General features: G+C 39.8%; 1 protein-coding gene across 5 annotated transcripts in view; it reads right to left on the reverse strand.

The window, feature by feature from the left end:
* Positions 1–3,231: 3,231 nt before the first annotated feature.
* slc2a10 (solute carrier family 2 member 10) overlaps positions 3,232–20,454 on the reverse strand; it is a 28,429-nt gene continuing 11,206 nt past the window's right edge. For 4 of the 5 annotated variants that reach the window (XM_072556374.1, XM_072556375.1, XM_072556377.1 and 1 more), the window contains exons 4-7: positions 17,934–19,352; positions 14,539–14,661; positions 13,758–13,893; positions 3,232–7,053 (exon numbers count right to left, since the gene is read on the reverse strand). In XM_072556374.1, coding sequence (XP_072412475.1) covers positions 7,002–7,053; positions 13,758–13,893; positions 14,539–14,661; positions 17,934–19,352 — 1,730 coding nt within the window. In that variant the 3' untranslated portion in view covers positions 3,232–7,001. Of the gene's footprint in view, positions 7,054–10,277; positions 13,894–14,538; positions 14,662–17,933; positions 19,353–20,454 lie in introns of those variants that run through there. The other variant, XM_072556378.1, reaches the window with a different exon arrangement.

Consider the following 20,454-nt stretch of genomic DNA (forward strand, 5'->3'; position numbering starts at 1 on the left):
AAACATTACTGCAAACTCCCTACAATCTTGAATAGACACCAGAAATAATTCATCGGTTGAAATATGACAGCAAAACCTAGGAAAAATAAACATAAGTTGCTCAAAGTTCTAAGCAATCTGAGCTATATTTGAATGATCTCCACACATTTATTTATGAAGTCAGGTGGAGGAATGTTTTTAAGACATGCTAAGGATTATTGCCTCAAATGACTATAAATGTTTAATCTAGGGTTATTTTCTTGAGTTCTATTTTGAACAAGTCAATGATGCTGGTTTGTGATAAGAAAACTCACTGATGATTTCAGTGTCCAGGTTTACTCACCGGGTCAGTTCTATTAGACCCAAAACATAAAAAAACATTAAAACCATCAAGAACCAGATGCACCATATATACCAACACTGCACCACCAGAATATGAAATATACACAATAGTGATCAGATATACACTTGTGGCATGGTGGCTCAGTGATTAGCACTGCTGCCTCACAGCACCAGGCACCCAGGATCAATTCCAGCCTCAGGTGACTGTTGGTTGGAGCTTGTACATTCTCCCTGTGTCTGCATGGGTTCCCTCTGGTTTCCTCCTATAGTCCAAATATGTGCAGATCAGGTGAATTAGCCAAGTTCAAATGCCTGTTGTGTTGGATGCATTAGTCAGAGGGAAATGGGTGTGGGTGGGTTACTCTTCAGAGGGTTGGTGTGGACTTGTTGGGCTGACTAGCCTGTTTCCATACTGTAGGGAATCTAATCTAATTGTGTCATAGTAGATAGCAGTCTCTATTTATTGGAAACTGCACATCATATTCACAGACTGACATTAATCCAAATACATCGATTTCACACGTCAAGACAGCCAGGTATTATATACTTTCGTAGTATTTTTCTGTCAGGTTTTTCTTGGATTCTAATTCAGGGATGTTTGGAGTTCTTTGTTTTAACTATGCAAAACAACATAAATACTGTTTGTCAGGTTTGAGCAGTTTTAAGTTACATGGAGATGCTACGATTATTCTGATAAGAACAAAAAGGTTATGGGAAGATTTAACAGAGATGTTCAAAATTACGAGGGTTTTGATAAAGTGAGAGGAAATTGCTTCCACTGTTGCAGGGCAGAGATTTAAAATAATTGGCTAAAATACCCAAGGGACAATGTAACTATTATACAGAGTTGTTCTGACCAGGAATGTATCGTTGGAAAGGGCAGTGGCACAGATCATTTTTAAGCATGAATTGGATAAACATTCAAATGAAAACATGCAGGACCATGATGAAAGCATGGGACCAATTTGACAGTTTTCAAAGCATCAACACAAGCACAATGGACTGAATGTCCTCCCATCAATGCTTTTCAGTGAGCAAGATCCATGCAAATTTCACAAGCAGAAAATAACTGAGCGAGGGCAATTAATGCAGGGTAATGATTAGATAATTATGTTCCAATGTTTCAATAGATTTGCCTTTTGGGGAATGGAGGCACACTTGCAACCTAACTTTAGGGACTAACTGGATTAAGATAAAGTACATTCAGAAGATTTTATGGAAGAATTGGGCTCAATAGGTTTACTGGCCTTCCTTCTTTCAGTTTTTCATTTCTTATCGATTACACAAATACGTGCTTTTGGTGTTCTTAATCCATAATATTAAATGATGCACATCATAGTCATGAATACTCCAATCTTTTTCTCCCACTGTAGCGAAGAGGCTTGGCTTCTACTCACCTTCTCCTCAAATCAGGAGATTAAGGCCAACCGACAGCAATAAGCATATTTATGTTGTGCACTTGACATAGTAAAACATCCCATGTTGCTTTTGTCTCTGAGCCACATAAGGAAGTATTAGCGTAAATGACCAAAAGCTCAATTAAAGTGGCAGATATTAAGAAATGTCAAGGAGAAAATCACAGAAAGCATCTTTTCTCTTTATTCTCGCATGGAACACGAACATCAATGGCGAGGCCAGCATTTATTATCCATCTTAATTGCCCTTGAACTGAGTAGCTTGCTTGACCATTCAGAGGGCAGTTAAGAACCAACTGCTTTGTAGGCCAGATCACGTAAAGGGTACAGGTTTTCTTCCTTAAAGGGCACTTAAAAGATACCACCACCTCCCAAAGTGAAGAGCTTAGGGCCTAGGTATTAAAAAGCATGGCCATCAATGATGGAATAATTAAAATAGGAGATGCTCAGGTGAATGCTATTGAAGGAGGGAAATGATCATCTGGGACTCACATGGGATGTTCCATAGAATCACAGAGTCCCGACAGTGTGGAAGCAGCCATTCAGCTCATCAGGTCCACACTGACTCTCTGAAGAGCATCCCACCCAGACCCATTCACTACCCTATCCTTGTAACCTTGCATTTCCCATAGCTAATCTACTTAGTCTGTACATCCCTAGACACTATGGGCAATTTCCCATGGCCAATCCACCTAACCTGCACATCTTTGGATGGTGGTTTGAAACCAGAGGAAACATATGTAGATATAGGGAAAGAGTACAAACTCCACACACAGTTGCCGAGGCTAGAATCGAAACTGGGTCCCTATCGCTGTGTGGTACAGAAACAGGTTATTCAGCCCAAGTAGTCCATGCTGACAAACATGCTCCACTTAAGACATTTTCCATCTTTCCACAGATGATTGTAGGCTAAGAGTGCAGAGCTAAGGAAGGACATTGAAAAGCATGGCAAAATTACAACCAACATGGATGCATTACATCAGAAAATAGTATCGAAAAATGAGAAGGAGGCAACACTGAAATTATGGAGAGTTAACATTCTTTTGTATAACTTAATATGCCTTTCAAAAACAATGATCAATAATTGGCATCTAATTGTAGTAAATTGGGAATGTTTTGGAATATATCTTTAGAATGTGTCTTTTTTCAGCATTACTTCAACTGTGTACTATCAAGTGACTATTTTTAGAGTAGATCAGAGATTTGCAGGAGAGAGGCAGGTCAGCCAAAAGAAAATGGAAAAAGATCTTGAAATGATTACAACACACCTTCTATTCTGCACAGCCAAAGAGGTGAAATATCATAGACTTGAGTCAGGTTTTAAATATCATTTATAAAATAACACAATAGGACTCAGATTTTCATTTTTTTATTGTATAACAAAATATATCCTTGGAAAATACAGTCAGCAAGCTCTTTATAATATGTAATTGAGCAGTGTTATCGTGGCTTTTTATGTTCCCTCACCTCCCCCATTGTCCCCTCCCGCCCGCAACAATTCCCTTCCCCCATCAGGAGACCACCCATAAGAAATCATCGAAAATATGCAGCCAACTGCTTTGAACAGATGTTCCAATTAAACATAATCTGAAACTAATGGAGGTGCCATCTGTCAAGCAGGACGTGATGCATTTAAAAATGTAATGGTGGGCTGTGTCTGATCCCACTCAAGCGATTCAGGTTCATAATTTTTATCAAGCTGGTCCACCACTCTACACCGAAGTTCAGCAGTTTTTTAGGCTGAACCTACAGGACAGTAAAATTCTTCAGTTATTGTGAGCAGGATGCGTATTTATGTCTGGGTCCTATGTACTGGAATGTGGATCCCTGGAAATGTAAAATCCCCCCCTTTACATTGGGCCAACAAGAGAATAGAAGTTATGTTCAGCGTTTGTTTCTGCTACTGCGTGCAACATTTATTTACCAAGCATTTTTGAAATGAATATTGCTCTTATTTCAAATAGCCAATACCTCCAGAAGAAATTCAGTGAAGTTATGACTGAAATTTAAAACACTTCACATCCCTCAGTAACAGACTTACACCGATTAATGACAGACTGAATGAGCTGCAAAGAATAGGTGCAATTTCCTCGATTGTTTACTGATTTGGACAGTGCATAACATAATTTGACTAATAGGGAAAACGTGATTAAAGAAAAACAGATAAAAATCTGAAATTCTGGAATGCCCCACAGCTTGATCAGCATCTGAAATCAAATACTCAAAATTTCAGTCACAGGCTTTCAGCAGAACTCTGGTGAAAGATTACAAAAGCAATAACTGTCTCTCATGCTGTTCAACCAGCTGTGCTTTTACATCATCGTTTTGTTTTTCTAGTGGACAGTAGACAGAGAAACCTTGACTATCCGGCATTTGATTATCCGAATATTGGATTGTCCGGCAAGATCGCAAGGTCCCGATACATGGCTAAACTATGTAACCCGGCATTCAATTATCCGGAATTCAATTAACCGAATGAAATACTATTCACCCCTCCCCCTCCTCTCCCCCGTGGCCTTTGGATAATTGAGATTCCTCTGTACATAGGCCCATATTAAACATGCTCATTTGAATGATGTACTCAAATCTGTAACATCATTGAAAGGCATGAATATCAGGTCAGGCCACTACAGATCTAGCTATGACGTTCGTCCATAACTGTTCCCCAACAGCTTTGCAGCACTCAATAATTTCTGTCACACTTGGATCGGAATGGAAGGAACAAAAGGAAACACAACCCTTCCATAACTCAGTTCCTTCAGCACATTTACATAATAAACACCACAAAATGTAATAAAATCCCCATCCATTACCATCAACAATATGCTATTGATAAACCCTATGGTATAGATAAACCATTTCTCATCTTGGTTCTGATTATCAAATTCCTCCCAGAACAAGGGCTACCAAAGTAACATTATTGCATCTAATTTGAAACCCTGATTATGCAAAGTCATAGGTAGAAACACCACCATTTCTGGTCCAAAAGAGAAGCAAGGGTTAAATTTAGAGAAGAACAATCTTGAAACAATGCCAGTTATAAATAACTTAACTTTTTGCAGCTGATAAGTGAACATTACCTTAAGATAATACAGCAAAAAGAAGTATTTACAGAACACCTTGAATATCACAAGATGTCCTAACTCACTTCGCAGGAACCATGTAAACAAGATTTGGCATTAAGCCACATAAGGCAAGATTAGGGTGGGTGAACCAAAGCTTGGTCAAAGAGAGAAATTTTAAATAACAGTCTTGAAAGAAGTAGGTGCAACAGAGAGTAGGAGAGGTTTAGTGAGGAAATCCCAGAGCTTAGTGCCTTGGTAACTGAAGGTGTGGCCATCAATGGTGGTACAATTAAAAACAGTGTTGACGAAGAGCCAAGATTAGAGCAGCACAGATATCTCAGAGGATTGTGGCTGCAGGTGATTGCAGATTTAGGGAAGTTGACCATTTTAAAATTAGCACACAATATAGGTCTGCAAACACGCACTTGATACAAGATCAAAACTTAGTGTGAATAAGAACATGGGCAGTTGATTTGTTAATTGTTAAGTTTACTGAGGCTAGAATGTAGGCAGCCGGCCAGGACTGCATTGCAAATAGTCAAATCTAGAAATTATTAAAAGCATGGACGTGAAGTTCAGGAGCAGCTAAGCCAACGCAATGATGAGTTAGACCACGTTACAGAGGAGGAAATAATCAGTCTTACTGTTAACATGAGTATTTGGAAGGAAATCCAGAGTACAACAGAAAGGTTGCAAACAGTCTGTTTCAGCCTCAGACTGTTGCTCAGGGAAGAGATGGGTCAGTAGTTATGGAATAAAGATTGTGGTGGCAATCAACATATACAAACAGTAAGAACCAGTAAAATTTGGAGCACAGTACAGTAGAAAGGCAATCTCCACATCCATGTAACTTGCACTAGTCTGTGCACAGGTTGATAAAAAACATTAAATCTAAACTAAACACTCATTCTGGTAAAGATCCAAATAGATAATTATTATTGCACAATGCTAAATGCTTTCTACCTTCTCTCACATGAGAGTAATAGCTTAGTTACTGAGAAGTCAAAAAAATGGCCAAATTAACCGTGGGTTCAATGTCACATCCATCTGTTGCTTCAAGCAATGCCCAAAGTGCCAGGAGTCAATGTATATTTCTTTGTAATACTTATATTGTTTCAAAATTTTGTAGTGATTTTAAAATGCAGCTTCTGTGACCTGGAGGAATAGCACAAACTGACTGAAGCACTAGCACTGAGACTGAAAACGAGGTTGCATGTTGACAATTGAAATTCCCCTCAAGATGAACTAAAACTGACTGTCACATGGTAGCAGTAAGTAGCCATCATTTTAGAGTTACACTTTCACATCCCACAAAATGTCAACTTTGGAAAGACGTGAAAGTTGTGTGATACATGTCCTCTCAGCCATGTCACACAGTATGATAACGTCACTAAGAGGGGACTTCGGGGAAAAAAATTACAGTAATAAATCAAAAGGCCATCTTCCAGCATTTACAGCTGTCAAAGCTTGGCAGCTCTGAGAACAACACAGTGTGGAAAACTCAAGTTAAAACCTAAAAATAAAAACTAATATTTTCAAAAAAATTAGCTTTAAAAAAAAGCAAAGAACTGCAGGTGCTGGATATCTAAAATAAAAAACAGAAATAGCTGGAGAAATTCAGTCAAGCTGGCAGCATCCGTGGAGAGAAAGTAGAGTCAATGTTTCGGTTCCAGTGAACCTTCTTCAGAACCCTCTGTTTTGTTTAATCTTGTTTAATCCCTTTTGTCAAGGTCTCCGTGTGACAAAATAATGCTTTAAAGAAAGAGCACACTAAAGCAACAACAGTAAATCACAATCTCACAAGGCCTCTGCTAATTTTGCTCATACGTTGATAGTGAGAAAGTTGTGAGTATAGTAGGAGTGCCTCTGAGTAATCAACCCTTCCAATGCTTCTACCTCCTTTGCCCTCTGCTACTTTCCAGTTGATTCAGAACGTAATCTGTTAGTATTGCCAGTGTACTGCTGACTCTGATGGCAATGCCTTATGAACAATGAAGAATGAAGACAACTGATGTCAAATATCAGGAGACTCTCCTTCTAATGCTGCTGGGATATTACTTCCAATATATGATAAAGGTTTTGACGCCAGGTTTCAATTTTTTTTTAAAAATCACTCCAATTTGTGTCATCACAGTTAGGTTGAAAAAAGAAAATCTGTAGTCTGAATTAAGAAACCATCAGCTCTTTTGTAACGATTCATTTATGTTCCTCTTCTGTTGCTATTCGGACAGCAGCACCTCACTTCTGAGACTCTAGAAAGTAAGTACAGCAAAGATGTGAAATGTAATTTCTGTGGAATAATTCAGCATTTTATTGCAGGTCTATATTCTCAGCTCCAGCCTCTTTTGCATAGCAAGCAATATCACAAGCAGGAATTGAGAAAATTAAAGTTTCTGACTTTAATACCCCATGAACCCTTTGCAAACATTTCTCCAGGATTGTTGAAACATTGCTTTTCTCTCTCCCAACAACATTAGTTCATGATGATGCCAGCTGGAGCGTAGCACTTCACCCAACGCCTTCTCACCATGAAGGAGCAGCGCTCCAAAAGCTAGTGCTTCCAAATAGACCTGTTGGAATATAACCTGGTGTTGTGTGATTTTTAACCTTCTCAGCATGGATGAGAAGCAACAGAAGGTCTCTGTGGGTAATGTCTTCACAAAAGCCACCACAGCTAATCTTGATCTTGTTCTCACCCAACTTCTACAGATTATGCTTAGAGGTCAAGTTCATTAGATTCGTGACCTGGTGCAGGAATTCCTTTCTCTAGTCCAAGAGCATTGAGATTGACTGCAATACCTCACTGAGGTAAAAATAATGACTGCATATGCTGGAAACCAGATTCTGGATTAGTGGTGCTGGAAAAGCACAGCAGTTCAGGCAGCATCCAAGGAGCTTCGAAATCGACGTTTCGGCATGAAGGGCTTTTGCCCGAAACGTCGATTTCGAAGCTCCTTGGATGCTGCCTGAACTGCTGTGCTCTTCCAGCACCACTAATCCAGAATGCAATACCTCACTGCTGTGCTAGTTGACAGCAGTAAACTCAATATAGGCCAGGAACCAAAAATGGGGCTACCTGTTCAGCATTGTTTAGTACAAAATCAGATATTGTCCTTATCCTATATGATTGTGGCAGTGCCAGTGTTAGACTGGGAGAACAAAGTCAGAAGTCACATGACACCAGGTTATAGTCCAGCAGGTTTATTTGAAATCACAAGCTTTCAGAGCATACCCCCTTTGTCAGGTGAAATGAAGAGAAAAGCACACAGTCACAAAATTTATAGGCAGAGAGATCAAAAGATCATACAACTGGTGTGAGTGGATTGTCAAATAATAAGTCTCTGCAGGTGACCAAGAGGGTTAGTCGGTGTGAGTAAAGTGTCAACAGTTGAATAACAAGCAAAGAGATGACCTGTAATCTGATTAAATGAGACAGAGAGATAATTACAAAAAAACAAAAATAAGGTGATGCTGGACACAAACTAAATGACAAGAATAACATGCTCAGTATAAGAGTTGCATGCCGAGGGTCTAACCAAAGTAATAAATAATCCAAAACTGTACAAACTAATTAAGGTGGAGAGATCATAACAATTTATCAAGGGGATGGTATCAAACAGGACAATAAGGAAAATGTTTTATAACAGTATGGTGGGGTCACATGTAGCGCTACGTGAACCCAAGATCACACTTTGTGAATACGGAACTTGTCTATCAGCTTCTGCTCAGCGATTCTGCATTGTTGTGTATCTCAAAGTCCGCCTTGTTGCGTGCTTGCCCAAAGATCAGAGGCTGTATGTCCTTGATTGCTGAAGTGTTCCCCAATCACCTGTCTGGCGATTTTTGCATGATATCCATTCATCCGTCGTCATAGCGTCTGTATAGTCTCACCAATATACCATGCCTCAGGGCATCCTTGCCTGCAGTGCATGAGGGAGATAACATTAGCCAAGTCACATGAGTATCTGCTGTGTATGTGGTGGATGGTGTTCCACGTGTGATGGTAGTAAGAATGTTGATGATCTGATATGTCTTGCAGAGGTTGCCAATATAAGGTTGTGTGGTGTTATGGTTGATGTTGTCCTAAAGACTGGGCAGTTTGCTATGAACAATGGTCTGTTTAAGGTTTTACAGTTATTTAAAGGCAAGAGGTAGAGGCGTAGGGAAGATCTTGATGAGATGCTTATCCTCATTGATAATGTGTTGAAGGCTGCAAAGAACATGGCGCAGTTTCTCTGCTCTGGGGAAGTACTGGATGGCACAGAGTATGCTATCAGTCATCTGTCTTACGGGGAAGTTGTTGCATGTTTTCACTGTAGCACATCAGAACTGGTGATTGATGAGCTGACCATCGTGTTCTGTTCTTGAGGGTGCCCTTCAAAGGTGTCCATCACGTTCCCCCTCATCTGAGCAGATCTTGTGTATGTGCAGGGCTTGTCCATAGGGGACGGCTTCTTTAATATGTTTAGTGTGGAAGCAAGAGAAGTGCAGCATCATGAGGTTATTTGTGGGTTTGCAGTAGAATGAGGCACTGAGGTGTCCGTTCTTGATGCAGATGTGTGTGTCCAAGGATGAGACTGATTCTGAAGAGTAGTCATGTTAAGTCTGCTGATGGGATGAAACGTGTTGATATCGTTGCATAGTAATTTCAGTGATTCCTCATCATGAGTCCAAATGAGGAGAATGTCATCAACGTATCTGGTGTACAGCGTTGGTCAGAGGTCCTGCACAACAAAGACACCTTACTCAAACTTGTGCATCAACACGTTGGTGTATTGAGGTACAAATTTGGTCCCCACGGTTGAACTGTGTGTATGGATGAAGAACTGGTTGTTAAAGGTGAAGATGTTGTGATCGAGGACGAAGCAGGTGAATTGTAGGATGGCACCTGGAAATTGGCAATTGTTGGTGATGAGTACTGACAGAATGGACATCGCGCAACAGGAATGTCCCCTCCCAACCGGGGAACACTTCAGTAATCAAGGACATTCAGCCTCCGATCTTTGGTTAATTGTGTCCTCCAAGGCGGACTTTGAGATACACAACAACGCAGAATCGCCAAGCAGAAACTGATGGCCAAGTCCCATATACATGAAGATGGCCCCAACTGTGATCTTGGGTTCATGTTGCACTACATGTGACCCCACCATACTGTTCTGTATCTGTAAAGTCTTCCTTATTGTCCTGTTTTGATACTATCGCCTTGATATAGTGGTTTGCTCTCTCCACCTTAATTAGTTTGTACAGTTTGGATTACTTCTTACTTTGGTTAGACCCTCAGCATGCAACTCTTATACTGAGCATATTATTCTAGTCATTTAGTTTGTCTCCAGCACCACCTTATTTTTAATTTTTGTAATTATCCCTCTGCCTCATTTAATCAGATTACAGGTCATCCCTTTGCTTGTTATTCAGCTGTAGACATTTTACTCACTGTCTAACACACTTGGTCACCTGCAGAGACTCCACTCATACTAGTTGTATGATCTTTTGATCTCTCTGCCTTTGATCTATCTGCCTATAAATTCTGTGTCTGCTCAGTTTTCTCTTTAGTTCACCTGACGAAGGGGCTGACCTTATCCAATATGTCATTGAAGGAGCCCATGCATTTAGGTTTTCATTTGGAGTAAAAGGTGTTGAGTTACTTTTAAGTAAGTGACCCAATAATACCTTAGGTGCACTCAGATTTTTACACCATAGTTTATAATAAGAAATTTTCAAACAAGTATAATTGTATCAGTGGCAATGGTTTATTATCAAGTGAATACAGTGTAGAAGTTGAATTGTTTTTCTTGGAGGGGAGAAGACTCAGAGGAGATTTGATTCAAGTTTTCAAAAACAGTAGAGGTTGGGACAGAATAGACAGAAATTAACCTGTTCCCATTCATAAATGGATCAATAATGAGAAGGCTTAGATTAAAGTGATATTGAAAAAGAGATAAATGTGATATGAGAAAAAACTTTTTCACAGGAGTAGTTCAGAACTGGAAATGCTCTGCCTGGTAATGTAGGTTCAACTGAGGCATTCAAGAGGGCATCATATCTATTTAGATAATCATCTAATCGTCGGTATTATGGGGAGAGGGCAGGATTATGACACTGAGTCATGAAGCTCATTATGAGAGGAAATTCAGACATGGTGGGCTGAATGGCCTTCTGTACCATAATAATTTGATAATTCTTTGAACAAGTACTGGATAGATAAGACCTTTGACTCATTTCAACCCTGCAAACAATGCCTTTCACTGCAAAGTCTTATCAACTAGGTGACAGACATCTGTCTTCAATATGATAGAAGGACCTATAGAGAATGGTCAGCTTGATGTTGCAAATGTTGAAGCCCAACCCTGAGTTCAGACACTACCTACCAGTCCTTATGTGAAACAATTTAGCAATGAGAAAAGTTAGTCATAATTGTTATGATTCTAGCTGATCAGCTAGAAATCAGCTCCGAACATGAAATCTGGCCCGATAGATCATATGTTTGTCTTTTTTATTTAACATACAGAAAAGGACACCGATTATTTTAAACACAAAAGCAAGCTAATGTATTTCAATGTTTTCTCTCTCCTATTGTACAATGTCACAACATAAGCAAACTTCCATTACTTTCCAGGAGGCCTTCGGCTGGCTGCTCTCTGGTGCCATACTGGTTTCAAATTAGGATTCTGAAAAGACTGACCTGAGTAACTATTAAATCCCTTCGCAGAAAAGTAAACAAATACCTACACATTACTAGTTTGAAATTTAAGACTAAAATTTATAAATCATATACCTTTCATTCATTGAAAGAGTCACAGAGAAAGGCCCTTCATCCCATTGTCATAATGCCTGTCATCAAACAAACATCTATTCTAATCCCATTTTCCAGCACATAGCTCATAGCCTTGTATGGACAGTGTTTTGAGTGTTTATCTAAGTAGTCTTAAATGTCTTGAAGGTTTCTGCCTTCTCCACCCATTCAGGCAGCAAGTTCCAGATACCTGCAACCCACTGGGTAAAAAAAAAATGCCTTAAATCTCTTCAAAACCTCTTGATCCTTATCTTCAGGAAAAGCATACTGACTTCCGCTTCAAGGCATTCAGCAACTGGCAGCTGTTAAAGTAAATGTCATCTCCCCCTTCAATTGTTATCAACCCTCACTTTTATACATCACACCTGGCCATCAGTTCAGTTCCAAACTTAAGAAATATGAATTGCGAAGGAAAACACTTCAATTGGCCCCACATTGTCACTTCATAGCTCAGTCCTGAAAATCTGTATCCTAAAGTAAAGTTCAGCCTGTCCAATTTTATGGACATGGCATTACTGGATCTATTTGTGGATTTCTACATGAGACGATATGGAAGGATAAATTTATCCTGCATGGAGAATACCATGTAATGAGCTTGTAATGTTTCACTGCAGCTTTGCCCCATCTGTGAAGAACCAAATGTAATGGGATGATAAAGCTTTAACCAAAGGCTGCAGACTTGGCAGGCACTGGAGTTAATGATTTAGCCCAGTTTATAGCCTACTGCATGCTGACCAAATGTCATGGAGTTTGTCACAAAGGTATAACATATGGGCTATTAATCTTTCATTCTATTGACTGACTTATTACTTTGGACTTTTGTTCGAAGGAAAACAACTTTAAATTTACCCAGGATATTGTTTTGAAATGGCTGCAGAAGTCTCATGGCTTAGAAAAGTCACAAAGTTTTGAGAAACCTCTGAAAAGGCAGACATGACTGGACAATTCCCTGCAGGACTTTCTTCTGCCATTGGTGAAAGCCTCTGAAAAAAATCTAAGGACAAAAATCAACAAATATCTTGACTACTGAAACCACCAGAGAACAAATCCCATTATAAATGAAGGAGTACTGAGAACCTGCTGCCTGTTTCTATGGTAACTCGATGGCTTTGACAATGGAAGATTCAAACCTTTTAATTAATAAGGATTGTCCTTTGGTGCCCCAACAGCCAGCTAGCACATAATTGGAACACATTTGAAACATGATTGAAGAAATAACATTAGCACTCTTAACTGGCTGTTGCAGTAGGAAGTTATATCATTACTGCCAGCTTTGAAGAAAAATCAAACTGAATTCAAAAAATTAACTCGGTTTCTCTCTCCACAGATGCTGCCAGAACAGCTGAGCTTCTCCAGGATTCTTTGTGTTTGTCCCCTTGTATGTATTACATTGATCTCATAACAAACAGCTACATCCACAATGTAAAAGAAATGTAAAATGTTTTCAAAAGTGCTATGGTTTCCTGCAGCCAGGCAGCAAGAATGTGTCTTTCCAGTTCACACTCTCAGCAAACTTCTGGTTGGCGATAAATTTTGTGGCACCTGTACATTGGGAACGAGTGAAGTCATGATGGTTTGAACACCATTAAATGGAAAAGTATTAAAGAAAGCTTAGACTCAGCCCCTGTATAGGATATAGAGTTTAAGGTGATGAAATAGCAAGGAGCAGCATTAAATAAGAGTCATTGTCTACTGGGATATAAACCCACAGCCTCAGGCCCCATGACTGAATATAACTGAATGTTATAGTTTTAAACTAGATTAAAGTCCTGTGGAGGTCTATTACCTTAATTGGTTGGTGAACGGTATACAATAATGTCTACAGTATGCTTTTAATCATCACACAAGCTGAAGTAGTTCCTGAGGCCATAGTAATATCATATACAAGTCAGGTTTAGCAACTCATAGACAGTAGGGATGCCACTGAGAGACAGAGAGAGACCCCATGTGATCTGGTGAGTGATTCAGAGGTCTTGTCTTTACAGACAGCAGATATTCTGTAGCAATGCATTCTGTACCATTGAATGTATTAATAAGATATGCTTTTTCTTGAAAGGCCTGCTTCCTTCTACTTACAACCCAATGCCATTAAAATCACAACTTAATGCTGAATCTTTTTTTCAACTCCTGCCTTTTTTTTTAAAATTTGAAGAATAGATTTACTTTCTAGCCATGAAGTATCTGTTGATCTCTTCCAGTGACTTTCCCATGGTCTCAGGCAGGTACAGACATATAAAACCAACCGAAATAAATCCCACTAGTCCATAGAATAGGAATGTCCCGGACAGTCCAATAGTATCTGTATAAAGAATAAGATAACATTTATTTTTCAGGTGTGGACTCTTAAAGTTTTTTCAATGTTAATATTGGCCTTCACCCAGGAAATGGGTTTCCACTTCAGCGACTTGCAATCAATAATAACTTTCTATTGGGGTCATTCCACTATTATAAAACAATGCATTTAGTCACCTCAATAGATAATCTTTTAGCTTAATACACACATGACACACTTATATCTTGAATAGGTCAGGATTCAATCTTATTATACTTTTATTTAAAAATAAAAGACATCCATCTACATTTCCTTCCCATTCCCGCCAATAGACATTGGTTCGCTGTCTGTTAGCAGGATTCGAGGAACTTAAATCTTTGCATACCAAATTATTTAATAAGAAATACATATATTCTCAGTGGATGAAATTTCTGACCACAGTGAGAAAACATAGGAGTATACTCAGGACCTGACATTCCTCCCTCAATCAGAATGACCAGTCATTCGCAACTGCTATGTTGGGACATTTGCTGCAGCAGAAAGTTGTTGCATTTGCCCAGGTAGCAGCAGCCAGTACACTCCAAATGCAGTCATTCAGTCTGCACAAATTCTGTGGATATATTCTGACACAATAAGGCCCAAAATAAACACAAGGAGTCATCCCTCACTCACCAATTACATCCAGGAACGTGACAGTAACAATTATATTTGCCGCCCAGTTGAAGCTGCTGGAGAATGCAAATGCCCGACCTCTGATCCCAGCAGGGAATATCTCGCTCAGAACCAACCAAGTCACTAAAACAAAAATAAGAGCATTTTCTGTAAAGTTTGTGGTACTGTTGCAGCTATTGTAGCTTAGTGTTGAATCTATCATGGATAGATCAGACAATGAGGCAACAAAAATAGGAAAGGCAGGTTTAAACAAACTCATTTATTGATTGAATCTCAAATACTTTTCTCCTCAATCACCAGCACCTAAAACAGCAAGAGCGGTGAGGACCCTGGTGTTCAGAAATAGTGTGACAGAGTGTGGGGACATTAGCTTTATAAAGAGCATGAGACAGCACAAAGACAGCAGCTTCACAAGGAGCATGAGAGAGAGTGAGGTCAACAGCTTCTCAAACAATCTGAGGAAATGAAGACAGCAACTTCATAAAGAGAAGAGTAGACTTGCAGCAGAAGGGCAACATTGACAGGAAATAAGAACCAGGAACAAAGAACCCCTTTATCTTGCTTGTACATGGCAGAGCCAAAGTCTGATTTCAAAGATAGGTAGGTCTCTTTTGATAAGTCAAGTGGTTTAAATCAGGAGACATTACTACAGTTAAACAGCATAGTTAAACAATTCACTTAAAAATCTTTAACATCCAAATTTATGAATTAAATAGAATAGAAATGGCTGGGGAAGTGATGTGTTGTAACTGTACTATATGGGATCTGATAGACACCAATGTGATCCATGACAACTACATCAATAGAAAGAGTTGGCTATTTGAGGAAATTAGTCTCGGAGTTGATGAGCTGGACACTGAGTTTCAGATACGGCAACACATTGGAGATGGGAAAGTTACCCAAACACTGTGTTTCAAGAGCCAGTCATACCCCTTAGATTAGTCATATCAAATTTTTATCTATGGTAGGGGCAGGAAGGTGTGACTGTAAGTGAGACAGGTAGATAAGGACAAAAGTTACCATAATCCTAGGGCTGCTTTCTGAGGCAGGTAAGGGGATTCAGAACTAAGCATTGGAGAAGACTCAGTTAGCGCCCTTTTTCAATCGGGGCAAGGTTCTTGCTTTGTGGATGAGGGTTTAGACTGCAGAGAGTACTGTGGTGCATAGCACCATTCAAGTTGGTCAGGGTGAGGGGTGGGGGGGGGGTGGAGAAGAAAAGAGAAATGCATTAGTAACACTAGATAGTATAGTCAGGGGAATAGAAACTGTTCTCTGCTACAAATACAGAGAGTCCCAAGGGTGGCCATTCCAACCTGGTGCCAAGATTCAAGACGTCTCTTCTGGCTGGAAAAATAACTGAGTGGTGGTGGTGGGGGGCGGATCTGGCATTGTGATCCATGTTAGGACAATAGGAAGAACTGGTTAAGAAGGTCTGCCGAATATTGATGAGCACCTCAGAGATAAACTGAAAAGTAGAATCATTAAATTAATAATCTCCAGATTACTGCTTTGTGCAAATTGGCATAAGCAAATAAAATTAGAGGTAAATGGTTGGGTCAAGTATTGGTGTGAAAGAAACAGGTTCCAACTCAAGGGGCACTATGGAAAGAGAGATCTGTTGCAATTGGGTGGCTTCATTTGAACCATGCTGAGACCAGTGTCTAACTGGTTGGAGGCAAGGTTCAATTGCAGGGCATTTTAAAAAAAAATCAAAAAGAAATGAGAGAGCAGGGGGTCAGGGTACTTAAGAGCTGAATGAGAATCACAGCGTGACAGGAATGGGTAAAAACATACACAGAACAGTGCAACGGAAATTGGAACCAGAGGAAGTAATAATGGCAAAAAAGTCAAAACTTTATATAAATGCATGCAGCACACATGTAACAAGGTAGATTCGTTGACAGCATAAATGCAAATAAATTAACATGACTTGATAGCTATTATGGATTACAGGGTGACCACGACTGGAAACTCAACATTCAAGGGTTTTCAAAATATTGAAAGAATAGGCAGAAAGGAAAAGGTTGTGTTGTCACTTTGCTGTAATAAGTGGTTATATAAATAGAATAGTTCGTGATAAGAATCAGTTGGGGAGAAAATGAGGAGTAGCAAAGGGAAAAAAGTTAATGGTGGGAGTCATCTAGAGACCTTCAAAGAATTGCCTCCATAAGGCAAAGGAGCAAAACAAGGCCATTCGGCCCAATCAGTCTGCTCTGTAATTAAGTGCAATCATGGCTGCTCTGATAACCCTCAGCTCTGCCACCCTGCCTTATTGCCATAATCCGTGATTCCTTTATTGACTATAATTTTTTGAAGCCTTGAATATATTTAATTACTCAGCCTCTTTGGCAAAAAAATTCACAGATTTACTATGCTTTAAGAAAAGAAGTTTCCTCTTCATCTCTTTCTATTATGGGGAACCACTTGCGACCAATGAATTACTTTTGGCATAGAGTGCTTTGAGATGTCCAATGGTTATGAAAAGCTTTATACAAATGCAAGCCTTTCAAAATTCTTCACTGCAGAAGGGAAAAAGAAGACGATTAATCAATATCAAGCTAAACTGTTATTTCAATTTCTAAAATATTTCACAAGTCTTTTGGCTCAGTGTGTGGCATTTGGGTCAGTCCCTCCCTCTGAACCAAAAGCTCTGGGTTTAAATTGCAACCTGGACATGATGGCCAAGCAGGGTGCGTTTATAACCTGGCCAAACAGACAATCAAATTAGCAAAATTTCCAACATATGTCAATAATAGAGGTTAAAAAGTGAGAAAGGTTCCTGGTCAGCACTGGAGTAGAAAGGAATTGGATGGGGCTAACATCACAATCCATAGCCGGAGTTCCAGACAGAAGCATAGAGCCATAGAGTCAAATAGCGTGGAAACAGACCCTTAAGTTCAACCAGTCTATGCCGACCATTATCCCAAACTAGTAGCCAAAGCAATATCAACACTCTTGGCACCAGTTGACTAGATGGGCCACTGTGGATCAGATTAGAGGTACAGCATGCGGTTCAATCCCTATTTCAGTTGGGCTATAGTTAGGTCCTGACCCCTTGCCCCATTCAGGGTTGGGAAATGGTGCTGTGGGTCAGATCTGCCTTTGGGCTGACAGCTAAAGTAGAATTGATGTTTCACACATGATGTAGTCATGTCAGTAAAAAGGTCTGAGCTTCAACAATTCCTACAAGTCAGCAATGATACTGAGATACTGCAATTTGATGTAGTTATCTGAGCTAATGTCCCTTGTAAATAGTACCGGACATTACAATCTCCAGTTTATTTTACAAACTGCCTCTGCTGTGTCATTTCCCACAAGTTCTACATTTATTTATTCTGTTATTTAGCAACACCTTCCTCCAACTATTGAAACAGATGAAATAGCAGTGCACTTACTTGGACCAAACCCAATTGAATACGCACTGACAAAGGCCATCATACAAAGCAGTGTAATCCAATTTAAGGCTAAATGTTTGGAGGTGTGAGTGGAGCTTACTGCCGACTGTATCAGGTGACTCCTTATTTTCCTCAAATGGAAATCTTCATGTGAAGTGTTATTTAAAGAGTCTGCAGTGCTGATAAATCGGATTGCTGGCTCACTGAGTGAACTGCTGTTCATTCCCTCATTATTTGCTGCTTGCTGTTTACCCTGGACAGATAAAGCCAAAGTTTGATTCATAATCTGTGAACTTTCATTGGTGAATGTTGGATTTGATTTCCAAAGAATTGGTTTGGAGGAAGCTGTACTAGGATTTAACGTCTGGTGTGAGCCATTAGCCCTGGCATTTACTCTGCAGCTTGTGTGGGATTCCATTGTAATTCTCTGGCTTGAGAATGCAATCACAGTGACTGACACGGACATTACAACAGAGCCAGCAATTAGTAATGTTCGTCTTCCAACTTTATCTGTACATATCATGGCTACTACAGTTGTAACAACTTTGATTATTCCCAGTCCAACTGACGCTAGTACTGCTGAAGCATTGCTCCGAAATCCTACCGATCTAAAGATGGTTGAAGCATAGTAGAGCACATTAGGCTGGCCAGTGAGCTGCTGCGACAACACTAAACCCAGTGCCACCAGCAATCTGGCTCTCATGTTGTCTTTGGATCGAAATAAGTCAAGGTAACTGTAATTTTGGCTGATTCCTTGTGTTGGATTAAAATCCTCTGAGTCTGGGTCATCATGGTCTCCATTGTGTAACTGCAGCAGAATTTTCTGTGAATCATCACCTTGACTTCTGACTCTCTCAATAGTTGAGGGAAGGAGGAGAACACTGATGCTTTGGAATGATGCTGGGCCAATGGCCAGACCAAACATGTACTTCCATCCATTTCTTATATCCGCCCAAATGTAATTTAATGCATAGGCACTCAAGATGCCAAGTGTGACACCAACTTCATAAAGAGACACCAACTTTCCTCGATGATGAGGGCTGACGATTTCAGAAACATAGATGCAACAAGCTGTGGAGGAGATAGACATGGCAAATCCAACAGTTATCCGGCCACTCACTAGCAGCACGAATGAGGAGGACAGTAAGAGAATGGTGCTTCCAATACATAGTAATACCGCACTCAGAATGATTGAGTTTCTTCGTCCATGAAAATCAACAGCTATCCCTCCAATCAATGAAGCAAAAAAAGCTCCGATCAAAAGAGCGCTGACCAATATTTCTTGCTGCAAACAGCTAAGGCTGAAGACCTCCTTGAGCTGCAGTAAAGCACCCGAGATGATTCCTAATTCATATCCAAAAATCAGTCCGCCAAGAAGGGCCACTGTCGATGACAGCAGTAGGACATGTGAAAGTCGACCTGAAATTGAAAGCAAACATTCAAAAAACATCCACTATCAGGCTTCACCTAAGGCAAGTTAGCTGAACTGAATAACAGTTTTAAACCTTGTGATGCCAGAAAGCCAGTTGGTGGAAAGGTAAAGCTGGAACCAATCTTTACACACTTTTAAAAACATTTATTAACAGAGAAACACATTACAAGCATACTTCTAACCCCAACCACTAAAGTTTTAAACTATACCTATTTATAGAGGCACAAGTATATCCCCAGCTGATGCCCCACCTACTTCTTGAACCAGATCACTATATTCCTTTAAGTGAGGTCCTCAAAGTAAATATTGAATAACATGAACAATAATTTGTATTTACATAGTAAAACATACTATATTTATGAAACAAAATTTAACACTGTACCATAAAAAATTAGATTAGTCCAAATAAACATACAATTAGATGAAGAGTACATTAAGGTGGAAAAGCTGGAGAAGGCTAGGGTGGATAATGAGGAAATCACAGGATTTAGGGCCTTCTCAGCTGAAGGCACAAACACCAAGACATGTGCTGGAAACCAGAACTGGACAAGAGCTGGAAGCCAAAATTAGGTGAGCACTGATACCCATGAGGTCTGTGGAATTAGAGGTAAGAAGAGGCTATGGGGGGGAGAGGGGGGGGGAGAGGGGGGGGGGAGAGGGGGGGGGAGAGGGGGGGGGAGAGGGGGGCGGGATTTGAAAGTTGAAAATGAAGAGCTACTAACAATTCTGACCCGAGTAAGGGAAATGACTAAGCAATATCAAACATATTGAGATATAGTTCATGAAAAGAGTAACTCATGTATCAGGAAGACAAATACAAGGAAGTTTGAAAGATAAGTGTTATTCAACCATGAAGAAGTGATTATAAGGTAATACTGTACTCACAAACAACTTTCAAAATATGAAAATTGAGCCACTTACTTGCAGAAGCTTTTCACTGTGTCCATGGAATATTATTCATTTCATTAAAAATTCAGTTCAAGGCTGGATCCTGGAGTACTGTTTTGATCATATTCAGCTTAGAGGCTGAATACACTGATCCCTAGTGATAGGGACTCTTATCTTAACTCAACTCACTGCAACTGTGTT

Source organism: Chiloscyllium punctatum, chromosome 37, assembly GCF_047496795.1.
Source record: "Chiloscyllium punctatum isolate Juve2018m chromosome 37, sChiPun1.3, whole genome shotgun sequence".
In the NCBI taxonomy this organism is placed as follows: domain Eukaryota; kingdom Metazoa; phylum Chordata; class Chondrichthyes; order Orectolobiformes; family Hemiscylliidae; genus Chiloscyllium; species Chiloscyllium punctatum.